The 12,988-nt window shown below is 42.1% G+C and overlaps 2 protein-coding genes across 2 annotated transcripts in view; one reads left to right on the top strand and one right to left on the bottom strand.

Moving 5' to 3' along the window:
* LOC311113749 (inactive rhomboid protein 2-like) overlaps positions 1-8,106 on the top strand; it is a 55,374-nt gene extending 47,268 nt beyond the window's left edge. Inside the window, exon 18 of the mRNA XM_084157051.1 lies at positions 5,882-8,106. Within this exon, the coding sequence (XP_084013177.1) occupies positions 5,882-6,301 (420 nt within the window). The 3' untranslated portion in view covers positions 6,302-8,106. The remainder of the gene's footprint in view (positions 1-5,881) is intronic.
* A 2,077-nt stretch (positions 8,107-10,183) lies between these two features.
* LOC311113559 (serotonin N-acetyltransferase-like) lies at positions 10,184-12,142 on the bottom strand (the record flags this gene model as incomplete). The annotated part of the gene is made up of 3 exons (XM_084156809.1): positions 10,184-10,489; positions 11,216-11,370; positions 11,977-12,142. The coding sequence occupies 3 exons, from the start codon at positions 12,140-12,142 to the stop codon at positions 10,184-10,186; spliced, it is 627 nt and encodes a 208-aa protein (XP_084012935.1).
* Between the last annotated feature and the right edge of the window lie 846 nt (positions 12,143-12,988).

Here is a 12,988-nt window from a genome sequence, read left to right as displayed (position 1 = left end):
AAAACTGACGTGTACTGCAATGCTTCGATGTTGTCCGGCAGTCTCACCCTCTACTCATTAGTGAGGGAGATGGTGAAGGCTACACACCGCTTTCGTACATTGTTTTCATCCTCAGGCGCAAGGTGGAGCTCAGCTGCCTTTGACTCAAAAAGGTAACCAAGGTACGGTTTGGGACTGATGTACAGTTGAAGTCTGAAGTTTACATACACCTTAGCCAAATACATTTAAACTCAGTTTTTCACAATTCCTGACATTTAATCCTAGTACAAATTCCCTGTTTTAGGTCAGTTAGGATCACCACTTTATTTTAAGAATGTGAAATGTCAGAATAATAGTAGAGAGACTGATTTATTTGAGCTTTTATTTATTTCATCACATTCCCAGTGGGTCAGAAATTTACATACACTCAATTAGTATTTGGTAGCATTGCCTTTAAATTGTTTAACTTGGGTCAAACGTTTCGGGTAGCCTTCCACAACCTTCCCACAATAAGAATAATAATAAGAATTTTGGCCCATTCCTCCTGACAGAGCTTGTGTAACTGAGTCAGGTTTGTAGGCCTCCTTGATCGCACACGCTTTTTCAGTTCTGCCCACACATTTTCTATAGGATTGAGGTCAGGGCTTTGTGATGGCCACTCCAATACCTTGACTTTGTTGTCCTTAAGCCATTTTGCCACAACTTTGGAAGTATGCTTGGGGTCATTGTCCATTTGGAAGACCCATTTGCGACCAAGCTTTAACTTCCTGACTGATGTCTTGAGATGTTGCTTCAATATATCCACATAATTTTCCTTCCTCATGAAGCCATCTATTTTGTGAAGTGCACAAGACCCTCCTGCAGCAAAGCACCCCCACAGCATGATGCTGCCACCCCCATGCTTCACGGTTGGGATGGTGTTCTTCGGCTTGCAAGCATTCCCCTTTTTCCTCCAAACATGAAGATTGTCATTATGGCCAAACAGTTCTATTTTTGTTTCATCAGACCAGAGGACATTTCTCCAAAAAGTACAATCTTTGTCCCCATGTGCAGTTGCAAACCGTAGTCTGGCTTTTTTATGGCGGTTTTGGAGCAGTGGCTTCTTCCTTGCTGAGCGGTCTTTCAGGTTATGTCGATATAGGACTCGTTTTACTGTGGATATAGATACTTTTGTACCTGTTTCCTCCAGCATCTTCACATGGTCCTTTGCTGTTGTTCTGGGATTGATTTGCACTTTTTGCACCAAAGTACGTTCATCTCTAGGAGACAGAACGTGTCACCTTCCTAAGCGGTATGACGGCTGCGTGGTCCCATGGTGTTTATACTTGCATACTATTGTTTGTACAGATGAATGTGGTACCTTCAGGCATTTGGAAATTGCTCCCAAGGATGAATCAGACTTGTGGAGGTCTACAATTTCCCATGATGTCAAGCAAAGAGGCACTGAGTTTGAAGGTAGGCCTTGAAATACATCCACAGGTGCACCTCCAATTGACTCAAATGATGTAAATTAGCCTATCAGAAGCTTCTAAAGCAATGACATCATTTTCTGAAATCTTCCAAGCTGTTTAAAGGCACAGTCAACTTAGTGTATGTAAACTTCTGACCCACTGGAATTGTGATACAGTGAATTATAAGTGAAATAATCTGTCTGTAAACAGTTGTTGGAAAAATTACTTGTGTCATGCACAAAGTAGATGTCCTAACCGACTTGCCAAAACTATAGTTTGTTAACAAGAAATTGTTTGAAAAACGAGTTTTAATGACTCCAACCTAAGTGTATGTAAACTTCCGACTTCAACTGTATCCATCTGTTGGCCCTTTGAGTACATCAACATTTGCCAGTGGATTCAGCACCCTGCTGCTCACAGACTTGATCAGGCTAACCAAGCTGTCAAGTAGCTTAAGAGGATCTACTTGCTCTCCCTCAAAAGCCTTGATGGCCAACTGTACCTCACCCAGCACTGACTTCCAAAAAGTCAGATACAATATATTTTGAGGATCACTGTACATGGAGTATAAAACCTCAGCCATGTAGCAGTGTTCACTGGACTTGGTGACTACGAAATGCAGCCTAAGCTCCTCCCACTGGTCCAAAATGCGTGAAACCGCGGGTTCAATGGAGAGCCAACGTGCGGCACACTCCCCACAGTTGATGGTCTCATATATGGCCTTGTAGGCCTCCCTGCGCTTTGGAGACACTGAAAACCAGTTATAAGTCTCTCGTACCAAGTACTCCACACTACGGGGGATGGTGTTATTGGAAGCATGACTTACAGCAAGCTGCAGAGAGTGGCACACACAGCGAATAAGAACCAGATCTTTGAGGCCATACTCCTCCTTCAGCACTTTATGGACCCCATTGTTAATCCCCATCATAACAGAGGCATTGTCAGTCCATATTCCCAGGAGTTTCTCTTTTTTAAGACAACACTTCTCGAAGGAAAGCCACAACAGCACGGGCTATAGATTTGGCATCTCCTCCCTCCAACTCAACAAGCCCCAGAAATGTTGATACAATTGTCTGCTTGGTGTCACTAAAGTACCTTATCACAACCCCCAGGTACTTAGTAACACTTACATCTGTGGACTCATCGAGGAGGAGGCTGAAACGCTGGTCACCCACATCTGCGACCAACATTTTCAGAAAGTATATGCTAGAACACCATTAATAATTTCTGTGCACTTTGTCCTGTGCATTTTGAAGTGGGTAGCAGCAGTGGAGTCTGAGAAAGCAGCTCTACATGCTTCTCCAATGTGATCACATGCCAGCATGGAACAGTGTTCAGCGATAGCTAATGCCATGGTGGCCTCAGCCTTTTTTGCAGAGTCAATTTTTTTAACCATAAATGGCAGCTTGTTTTGGGTGGAACTGTTATAAGGCTTTGCCTTTTGAGTGTGTTTTTGAGTTGTCATGTGTTTTTTTACATCACTAAGTTTGGCGTAGAAATCAGCCTTACAATACAGGCAGTATACTCGTGTATCATCTCCAATAAACGGCTTCAACCAGCCTTTGAATTCAGGGTTTGATTCCCACTCCTTTCTGTATTTTTGAGTGTACAGTTTAGACTGAGACATGATGAGCTAGCCAGCTAGATGTTTAGCTGATGTCACAGAGAGGCACACACACAGTGGACGAGGTGAGTAAGTGACTGAGGCTGTGTGAGTCAAATGCAGTGATTTACTTTTGTGCAGTGATTTATTTTAGACAAAGAACATTTTACATTTACATCCCGCCCTGAATGTAAGCCAGGGCGGGATCAGCCAGCGGCGGCTTCCCGCATGCGCGATTCATTTGCAGTCTAGACGCGGAGGGGTGAACATCTCCTGCTCTAACTGCAGCTGGGAGGGACTGCTGCGCGAGGACTGGGCTGCCTGTGAGTGCTTTGGGACGGGGGTGGGGCCCACGGCAGCACCCGCTGCTCGTTGAGAAGAGTAAGAACGATACGTGCTTTCACGTCAGTCTCCAAAAGTTTCCAATAACACCAGAAAAAGTCGCTAGTCGATTTTTTGAAAATGTGTCGCTAGAGGGTTATGAATACTCGCTGAATATAGCGACACAGTTGCTAAGTTGGCAACACTGCAGGGAAGCCCCGTGCGCCCCTATAGGAATTCCTAGGTATAACCAATCAAACTCAGATCAGACATCAATAGAGCACACAGATCGTATAATCAGCATTTAGATAAATGAACAGAATACTACTTACTGGACACATTAGGATTCTGTATTATTATTTCGTTATTATTAAGGCACTTTTTTTATTCTATCACATTTGCTCATACCAAGTCTGACTAGTAAGACATTTCCTTTGCAAAATATTAATTCAAGATCAACCAAGATGAACAGGGTAAATTGAATGAGCTAGACACTTAATTAACTCATCAGAAACCTTAAAATAGCAACCATTTAGTTTTCTTGGCTTTTGATGAATAAACTACCAAAGACCTCCTCTTCAACCCTCTCCCCCATGTTGTTGTTATGAAGTGAGAGTACTACAAAGGTCACACTAGTACACCAAGTTTCACAACAAGGGCTACTGAATACCAATCACCTTCTGTGTTAATCTCCCAGTGCTGCTGGAAGTGGAAGTGGTGGAAGACCAGGTACGTGTCATATGCCAAAGTAAAGATTACATAAAGAGGCATCAGTCCAAGGGAATGCCTGAGAATATGTGCGTGTGTAGGGTTGCATAACTCCTGGAACTTTCAATAAATTCCCTGGTCTTCCTCAAATTCCTGGTTGGAGGTTTGCCAGAATCAGAAGGGAATAAGCAGGAAATCCGGAATCCTCAAACCAGGATTTCTGGGAAATTTTATTGAACGTTCCAGGAATTTTGCAACCCAATGCGTGTGACTTGATGTCAGGGTCTATTATTACTGGCTAAAGCATCTGGTGATGCGTGATGATTCCCATGAGGTCTAAACCAGATTACCGTTCGGCATATCATTGATCCGCTCAGTGAGCAGTATGACCAGGAGTCTTGGGTGGGTCAGGGTTGGATGGCCTAGGGTTATCTCAAGATTTTTATAGAAATTGCAAGATTTCTTGGATTGCTCATTCAACTTTAAAAGTAGTTCATTCAGTTCTGGTGGCGGTTTCAGAAATGCTTAATGACACAACAGTAACACTCGCTAGTACTTCTTCAAAGGACTTTGCGTCACTCTTCAGTGCAGAAATTCTGATGTCAGAAAAAGTTCAGATGTTCTGAAACTCAGCCTCTCTAAAGAAACAACTAGATCTCACAACAGTAACACTCCCTAGTTCTTCTTCAAAGGACTTTCTGAGTCACTCGTTAGTGCAGAAATTCAGAAGTCAGAGAAAGTTCAGACATTCTGAAACTCAGCCTGTCAAACGAAGTGTTGAATGGCGAGTGAAGCTTAGACTGTCTAGTGCTGGCTGGGGTATGACTGGATTCAGATCACCCATATAGCATGTAGGCCACGTGCCTAGGGCGTGTGAAAAGCCTTACTCCTCCTCTCCCGTCGTTGTGGGAGGTTAGAATCTCAGATTAGCCATCTGCCCCGGTACGCCCACCACAGCCCTGACGTCAATCTAATCAGGATGCCAGCCGTAGAACCAGTGACCAAAGAAGCATTGCTCTTGGTTTCAATCTAGACCTAATTATTGAGACGGTACAACGGAAATGTAACTAAACAGTCATAAGGTTTGGAATGGAGGCACAATGTAATACTCTTTTCTTTTTATACTACTCCAACAATGACACATTCCCATTTTTGGAACATCCACCATCACTGTATACATATAAAAGTGACGGTGGTTAAAATGTCAGATGGTGTAATTACATATTGATCGCAGCATTTATTTGGGGACATTATACCAAAAATAATTACCCTGCGGAGAGAAAGTCAATTGCAGGGCTGAACCTCTCCAGACCCCTGAGCTGCATGCATTTGCATCAGTAGACTACTGACTAAATTCACTATTACACACAGACGTCAACATGTAATGCACTCAGCTGGTGCACCTGCTTCCCATTTTGCCTGATTCCTATTGTCTTCTGCTATGAGGGACTATAACAACTCAGCCTCAGTCATCTGCCTGTCCATTAACAAGGCGCACGCTGACGTACGCTACCACCACTTCCTTCATGCTAATGTACTAGCATTTGATAGGAATTTCAACAGATACTACTGAACCGCCAGTGAGCAGGATGCATGCATTTATCCCTGCTTCTTCCGCTGATATGCCCCATGCTATGGTCAACAGTGACTCATTCATTCATGCACATGCTGGCCTTGATACCCATTCATCCAGTGGTGGCATCGTCATCCAGTGAAACATCAACCCCCAACCCCTCCCTCCATTTTGTTTGGTCAGAGCTGGTGGATGTATGACTCTCTTTTCCCTCACTCTCTCTGTCTTTCTATGGTTATCATCCAGGTTGGCCCAGCTGGCTCCCAGTTTGGGTTGCTTGCCTGCCTGTTTGTGGAGCTCATCCAGGGCTGGCAGATGCTGGAGAAGCCGTGGAAGGCCTTCCTCAAGCTGGTGGGCATCGTCTTCTTCCTGTTCCTGTGTGGCTTGCTGCCCTGGATCGACAACATCGCCCACATCTTCGGCTTCCTCAGCGGCCTGCTGCTCTCCTTCGCCTTCCTGCCCTACGTGACGTTTGGCAACTTTGACAAGTACCGAAAGCGCGTCCTCATCCTGCTGTCGCTGCTGGTCTACCTGGGCCTGCTCTCCTCGCTGGTCGTCTGGTTCTACATCTACCCCATCAACTGGCACTGGCTGGAGCACCTCACCTGCCTGCCCTTCACCAGCAAGTTCTGCGAGAAGTACGACATCGACCATGTGGTGCACTAGGCTAGCACTCACTAAAACGCTAACAGCTAATGCTAGCTGGCTTTAGAGCCTGGACAGGAAGCGCAGTGGAAAATACTTTTAAGGGAAATGGAACTTTAAAGGAGAGGCCCGTAAGGCTGTAAGTGTTGAAAGCACCCAGGGTATCTATGCACATTGACTTCAAGACTGTAAAGCCATGCTAGTTCCTCTGGAGAGAGAGACTCAGTCTGAGCATGCTGTTAAAGTAGACTTGGAAGACTACAGAGGATATCTTAACATTCGGTTCATAAACTGTCAAGTTAATACTACAGAGGCCTCTTATTTGTTACCTTTTGTACTCGTTTTCTACAACACTGGATGTATCTAACACTACGTGATGTAGCATTTCATTATGTTCAAATACTTTGAATTAGCTGTTCATGTGAGCATTTCATTATGGTATTGAATACAAGTCATACAGTCATTCATGGTTTCAACCTGAACCTAGTTTTGTTTGCTTTTCATGACTTTTCCATGGCGCTTTTGTTGTTGTTGACCAGTTAAGTGTTAAGAATTCCATCCAATAGCAGTTGCTTTTCACAATGAATTATACTGTACAGACAGTTTCAGTGAAATTGTGTTATTGTATCTGTAAATTATGCTTGTTCTTCATCTGAATGATTGGTCTGACCTTCCAAATCCTGCCTTCCAATCTGCCTAGGTTATTTAAATCAACTGCCACAGGTGCTAGATAAATATACGTCTAACTAATTCCAATTTAACTGTGTCACTGCCCCAAAGACAAGCTGTTAGCCTTATGGAAGGCTTTTCAGTTGAAGTGCACTACTAATTAAACACGTTGACTTGTTTTGGCCATAATTGTGCCATATCACTAGACATTGTGTTTATAACTTTGATACTCAAACGTTAATTAAATGTATGATTATAAAATTTGACTGACCGTCCAAAAGGCAGTATGTGATCTGATTGAGCAAGCTAGAAAGTCCATGTTGTTTCACGTCAAACTACGATGTGCTTGCACTATGTCTCTATAGTAATTATAGCACTTCAGTGATATCAATCCAAATGACTTATCAATGTGTTATGTGTATATATTTCAAAAGCGAACGAAAATCAATGTACTGTGCTTTGATCAATGGCCATTGATTCAAGAAAGGCTGCTAGTCATTCTTGCCATTACAGATACCAAATTGGCCAACAGAGTTTCTGCTACCCCGGCCTGCTCCTGTGTTCTTGGATTATGTCCCTCTGCTCTGGCAGGTGTCCGCTCTTAACTGCTTAGGACGTTTCCTGAGAGGTGGATTACTGCGGTGATGTGGATTATTTTAGCAGGATTTACTATGCTTTGTTTAGTCACTTTACACACCAGCAGTCAACTGGTTGCGTTAATGGCCGACTTTGTCAATAGTGTGGAATTCTTCACAGGTGTTGGTTGGACAATCGTTGAGTACTGTTTTACATTGTTTTACCATTGTTTTGTCATTTGGGCATTTAAATGGTTGTGACCCTGTTTCATTTGCTAGGAACCTGTCCCTCCTTTTCTTTTTATATGAACACTTCAGCACAGTCTGCTCCTCGTCATAGGAATTCACAGTGCCTTCTGAAATGTGTGTAAGCCTTGAATTTGAGTATCTGCAAGAATAAGTCTATATATGCATTTGGACCAAATTGATTAATTTATTGGAATAAAAAAGGATACTTTGGAATTTGCTCTTTTACTGAGATATTGTGATATTTTTGCTGCAGTTTTTGAAGATATTACTCACGTATGTGTATGTAAAAATTCAGATGATGTTCTTGAAAATAAATGTAAATCTAGTCATGTTTTCCCTCTTGTGTCTTGACCTCATAGATTCAACTACTGGTAAACTTTCCTGACTTTTGCCAAATGGCACAAGGAACTACTATGGATCTATGCGTCTGAACTATTTCTCTTGACAATCGCATTCAGCCAGGTAGTGTGGTGGCGCTTGAAAAGCTGTTGTAGATTCACCCTCTTCAAGAGAGATTTACTCCACAACTTTAATCTCTGTGGGTCACGTTTTGCAAGCTGAGATGTTGAAAACAAGTCACTCTGTCCTCTAAATCTGGCGTTTGTTAATCATAGAAACCCTACAGTGTAATGCATTGCTACATTCCAAATGAAAGGGAAACAGTCAGAAACAAATGTTAGAAAAATAAATAGTTTATTTTCTTATTTTCAAAATGTTATAAAAATCAGTCATGTCTTGATTCAAGATTGATGGAGGCAGAGGTGGTGGTTTTCTACAGGGAAAAAGGAGACTCCTTTATCAGGGGGAATGGAGAACACCGGGGAGGTATATTGGCAAACATTGCTGTGTTTCAAACATCAAAATGCTATAAGTCTATTCTCAAACACTGTGCCAGCTACAAGTATATTGTTCACATACTAAATTGGCAGCAGCAAATAGACGATTCTCGTAAATCCCTAGAAGTTAATGACAATAATACCTGCTAATGGACAAGTTAGCAGTTAAACCCCTATAGCCCCGGGGAGAGAGGTGTGCAATACTGGTCTACTTTGGAGACCGAAAAACAAACACCGCCTGGTTTGATTATATTTCTGCCTGATATACTGTATATCGGTAATCTAATCAGTGTTTTCTCACAATCTAGAAAGAAACAGGTGCTAGCTAAGAGACAATACTACTACCATGAATAATACTACCATGGTATATAGAGGTGTATATAACATGGTTCATAAAAGCTATTTTAGCTACCCAGGGCATTTTAAAGGCATACATACAGGCATAAATATAGAAGGATAAACAAAAACATTAGTGATCTTGAAAAGCAAATGAAAGTCCCAGGCAATCGCCCAGGTGTTGATGTGCCATAAAGCTGCATATTCAGACAGGCAGATTGAGATTGAAAGTCTCCTTCCTGGTTGCTTGGCTCACGAGACCACAGTAAAAAAGAGACATTGAGTTAATGCTGTTTTAATGCTTGCAATGGATCGATACACAAGCAGCACAGCCACAAGACGCTAACAGGAAGAGACAGAAGCTAGCTGATCCTCCTATCTGCATTTTCATTAGATGCTCAAGTCATCCATCAAAATGCAGTTTGTTTGCTAAAATCTCAGACTGAACATGAGTTGAAAAATGTCTAGCATTTTATACAAAAATGTAATTGACAACAAACATTGTTTTAAAAAATAATAATTTAAAGTTATGTACAGTTTAAGTTATTTTCAATGCCTTGCTGCACTTCTCTAATGTAAACCTATCATTTTTGGTAGTTAGCAGATTCTATTTGGTCATCATATGAATAAGAGATTTTGTAAAAATGAATGAAGTAATAAACGTATAATCACGTAATTACTCAAGTAATTCCATATCTTCCCCAAAGATCATGTCAGCCTTTGAGATGAAAAAAAGCCTTTTGTGAACTAAACTCACACATGACTTTTTCCCCCTCTTACTAGCTCTGACTTTGCTGATAGCTACTTTGAGGAGAAATATACTTCCTATGACTGATATGTTGTTCTCCCACCTAGCTATCTTAAGATGAATGCATTAACTGTAAGTCCCTCTGGATAAGAGCATCTGCTAAATGACTCAAATGTCAAATGTAAATGTTTGAGTTTTGTGGTAGGTTAAAGTTGGTCTCTTACGAGTCAACTGTCTTCTCTAACACCCACAACACAGGACACACAAACCGTGCCACACCACAAATCAGTGAGCACAGACAAACACCTGGCAACCACTGCACTAGTAGCCCACATGTAACTCACAGCAAGCGTAATCTCATTCCCAGAAACTTTGTGCAATAGACTGGGGACGAGGTTACAACAAGCTGCTCACATAGCCCTCTTCCAGCCACGGAAGCTCGGTCAAACACCCCCCATTGAAGGAGGCATCCATCTTGGTTCGCGGCCCCTCAAACACCACTGTTGCGGCGCATGTATGCGTGGCCCCGGACAGGGTACATCATCTCAATGAAGGCCAGTGGCCCCACGGTGATGTCGCTGGGGCCCTGCACTTTAAAGCCCGACTTCTGGTAGAACGGGACCAGGAAGTCTTCGCACATGAGCACGGTGCGGCGCACATAGGGCAGGCAGCGCAGGTACTGCAGGTAGCGCCACATCAGGATGGAGCCCTTGCCTTGCTGCCGGAAGGTGCGGTGGACAGCCAGCACGTGGAGGTGGACCGTGGAGCCATGGGGCTTGTGGAGGGTGAGAGCGTCCTGAAAAAGGAGGGAGGGAAGGAGTGCATGAGTGCTATCACCCGACTCTAACCATTTATCATTGTCATGGAGATTTCTTCATGATGGATGTAAGGTTGGTTGTGTGGATGTAAGGTTGGTTGTGTGGATGTAAGGTTAGTTGTGTGGATGTAAGGTTAGTTGTGTGGATGTAAGGTTGGTTGTGTGGATGTAAGGTTGGTTGTGTGGATGTAAGGTTAGTTGTGTGGATGTAAGGTTAGTTGTGTGGATGTAAGGTTGGTTGTGTGGATGTAAGGTTAGTTGTGTGGATGTAAGGTTAGTTGTGTGGATGTAAGGTTAGTTGTGTGGATGTAAGGTTGGTTGTGTGGATGTAAGGTTAGTTGTGTGGATGTAAGGTTGGTTGTGTGGATGTAAGGTTGGTTGTGTGGATGTAAGGTTGGTTGTGTGGATGTAAGGTTGGTTGTGTGGATGTAAGGTTAGTTGTGTGGATGTAAGGTTGGTTTTGTGGATGTAAGGTTGGTTGTGTGGATGTAATGTTGGTTGCTTTCTCTGATTTTGAGGTGTTTTACATAAAAACCTTGAAGTCCCTGTGCTAAAAAAATAATTTTACTTATCCATTGATAAAATACCACATTGAAGTATATCCTCAAAGCTTGACTTTTGATTCATTGGGTAGGCTACCAAAAGTCATTTATTATAATAAAGACAATGTCCTACTTATTCAACAGGTTTTGACTTGGGGCTTACCATGGCTAGTTTCTCCTGGTCCCACAGTGATCCTATGATGAAGGCAACGAGGCGTCCCTCCTCAAACCAGCCCAGAGACAGCTCAGGGCACAGCGTCAGGAAGTGACGCACCTCATCCAAGTGGAGTGGACACTCTCCAGACACAGAGATGAAGGCTGAGGAGGGCAGACAGACAACACAAGTCCATGACCAAGTACACATGTAGTTGCTTAGTCTAATCTCAGGTTGCTTAGTTCCAACTACATTTTTTAATTTTATTTTTATTTTTTATTTCACCTTTATTTAACCAGGTAAGCCAGTTGAGAACAAGTTCTCATTTACAACTGCGACCTGGCCAAGATAAAGCAAAGCAGTGCGATACATACTTGGTGACATGAATCCCATCATGACTGACTGACTGTTTGTTTGTCATGAATTTGGTTGGTATCCAAAGATGTATTCCCAAAATGTATATTAGCCTAGTCTATTAAAAAACGTTAGTTAACTTTAAACGTAAAGCAAAATGTATATTAGCCTAGTCTATTAAAAAACGTTAAAGTAAACTTTAAACGTAAAGCAAAATATATATTAGCTTAGTCTATTAAAAAACGTAAAAGTTAACTGTAAACGTAAAGCACCTCATTAAGTCCAATGAATGACAGCATATTTTTTCCACAAACCATTACTATACCTTTTAACGTCTAGGTACAAAGTTGTATAGAAAAACGACCAGTATTGGGGTAAAAACAAGTTCTACATTTGAGTAAGTTAAAAGTTCTTACCCTCTCTCTCGATCTCAAACACGCTGATTGCGTCCTCCGGGCTGAGGCAACGGAACTCGCTGGCCGGGAGTGTGTGGCGACGCCCGCGCCTATGGGAGTGGGAGCCCATGGGAGGGCGCATTTGGAGACTAGATTTCAGGAAAGGCAGGGCACTGACTGTCGACATGGTGTCTGATCGAAGTTCCAAGGTCTTAAATCAATTTAAAATGTTGATATTTCAATATAGTTTCTCCTTGTGTATTGAATGGCTGTCTGTCTCGTAAAGTCTGGTTAAAGTGGCGCGCGGTGTGTATTTATACCTTTGGTGCTTAAGCGCTAATGGTCATAAGCCTACAACAAGCTGGATGACCAAATCCTCCATTCTGAGAGATTACCTGTCAACAATAAACATATTTACCCGGATTTATTGGGGATATTCGTCACTTGTGTTTGGAATTCGCCTCTTGTCAAGATGCAACTAATGGATCGGCTTTTGGCTAAGCCTACCTATCACCTACTTTCAGTTATTTTATTTATATACACTACCATTCAAAAGTTTGGGGTCACTTAGAAATGTCATTATTTTCGAAAGAAAAGCAATTTTTTGTCCATTAAAATAACATCAAATTGATCAGAAGACATTGTTAATGTAGACATTGTTGTAGACATTGTTAATGTTGTAAATGGCTATTGTAGCTGGAAATGGCTGATCTTTAATGGGATATCCACATAGGCGTACAGAGAGCCATTATTACATTTTACATTTTAGTCATTTAGCAGATGCTCTTATCCAGAGCAACTTACAGTTTTAGTGAGTGCATATATTTTTCATTATCAGCAACCATCAGTCCTGTGCGTTTGCTAATCCATGTTTATCATTTTAAAAGACTAATTCATCATTAGAAAACCCTTTTGCAATTATGTTTGCACAGCTGAAAACTGTTGTGCTGATTAAAGAAGCAATAAAACTGGCCTTCTTGAGAATAGTTGAGTATCTGGAGCATCAGCAATTGTGGGTTCGGTTACAGGCTCA

This window comes from Coregonus lavaretus, assembly GCF_964263955.1.
Source record: "Coregonus lavaretus genome assembly, chromosome: 40".
NCBI classification, from domain to species: Eukaryota; Metazoa; Chordata; class Actinopteri; order Salmoniformes; family Salmonidae; genus Coregonus; species Coregonus lavaretus.
The sequence above is the reverse complement of the archived record's forward strand: the minus strand, read 5'-3'. Positions and strand labels throughout refer to the sequence as shown.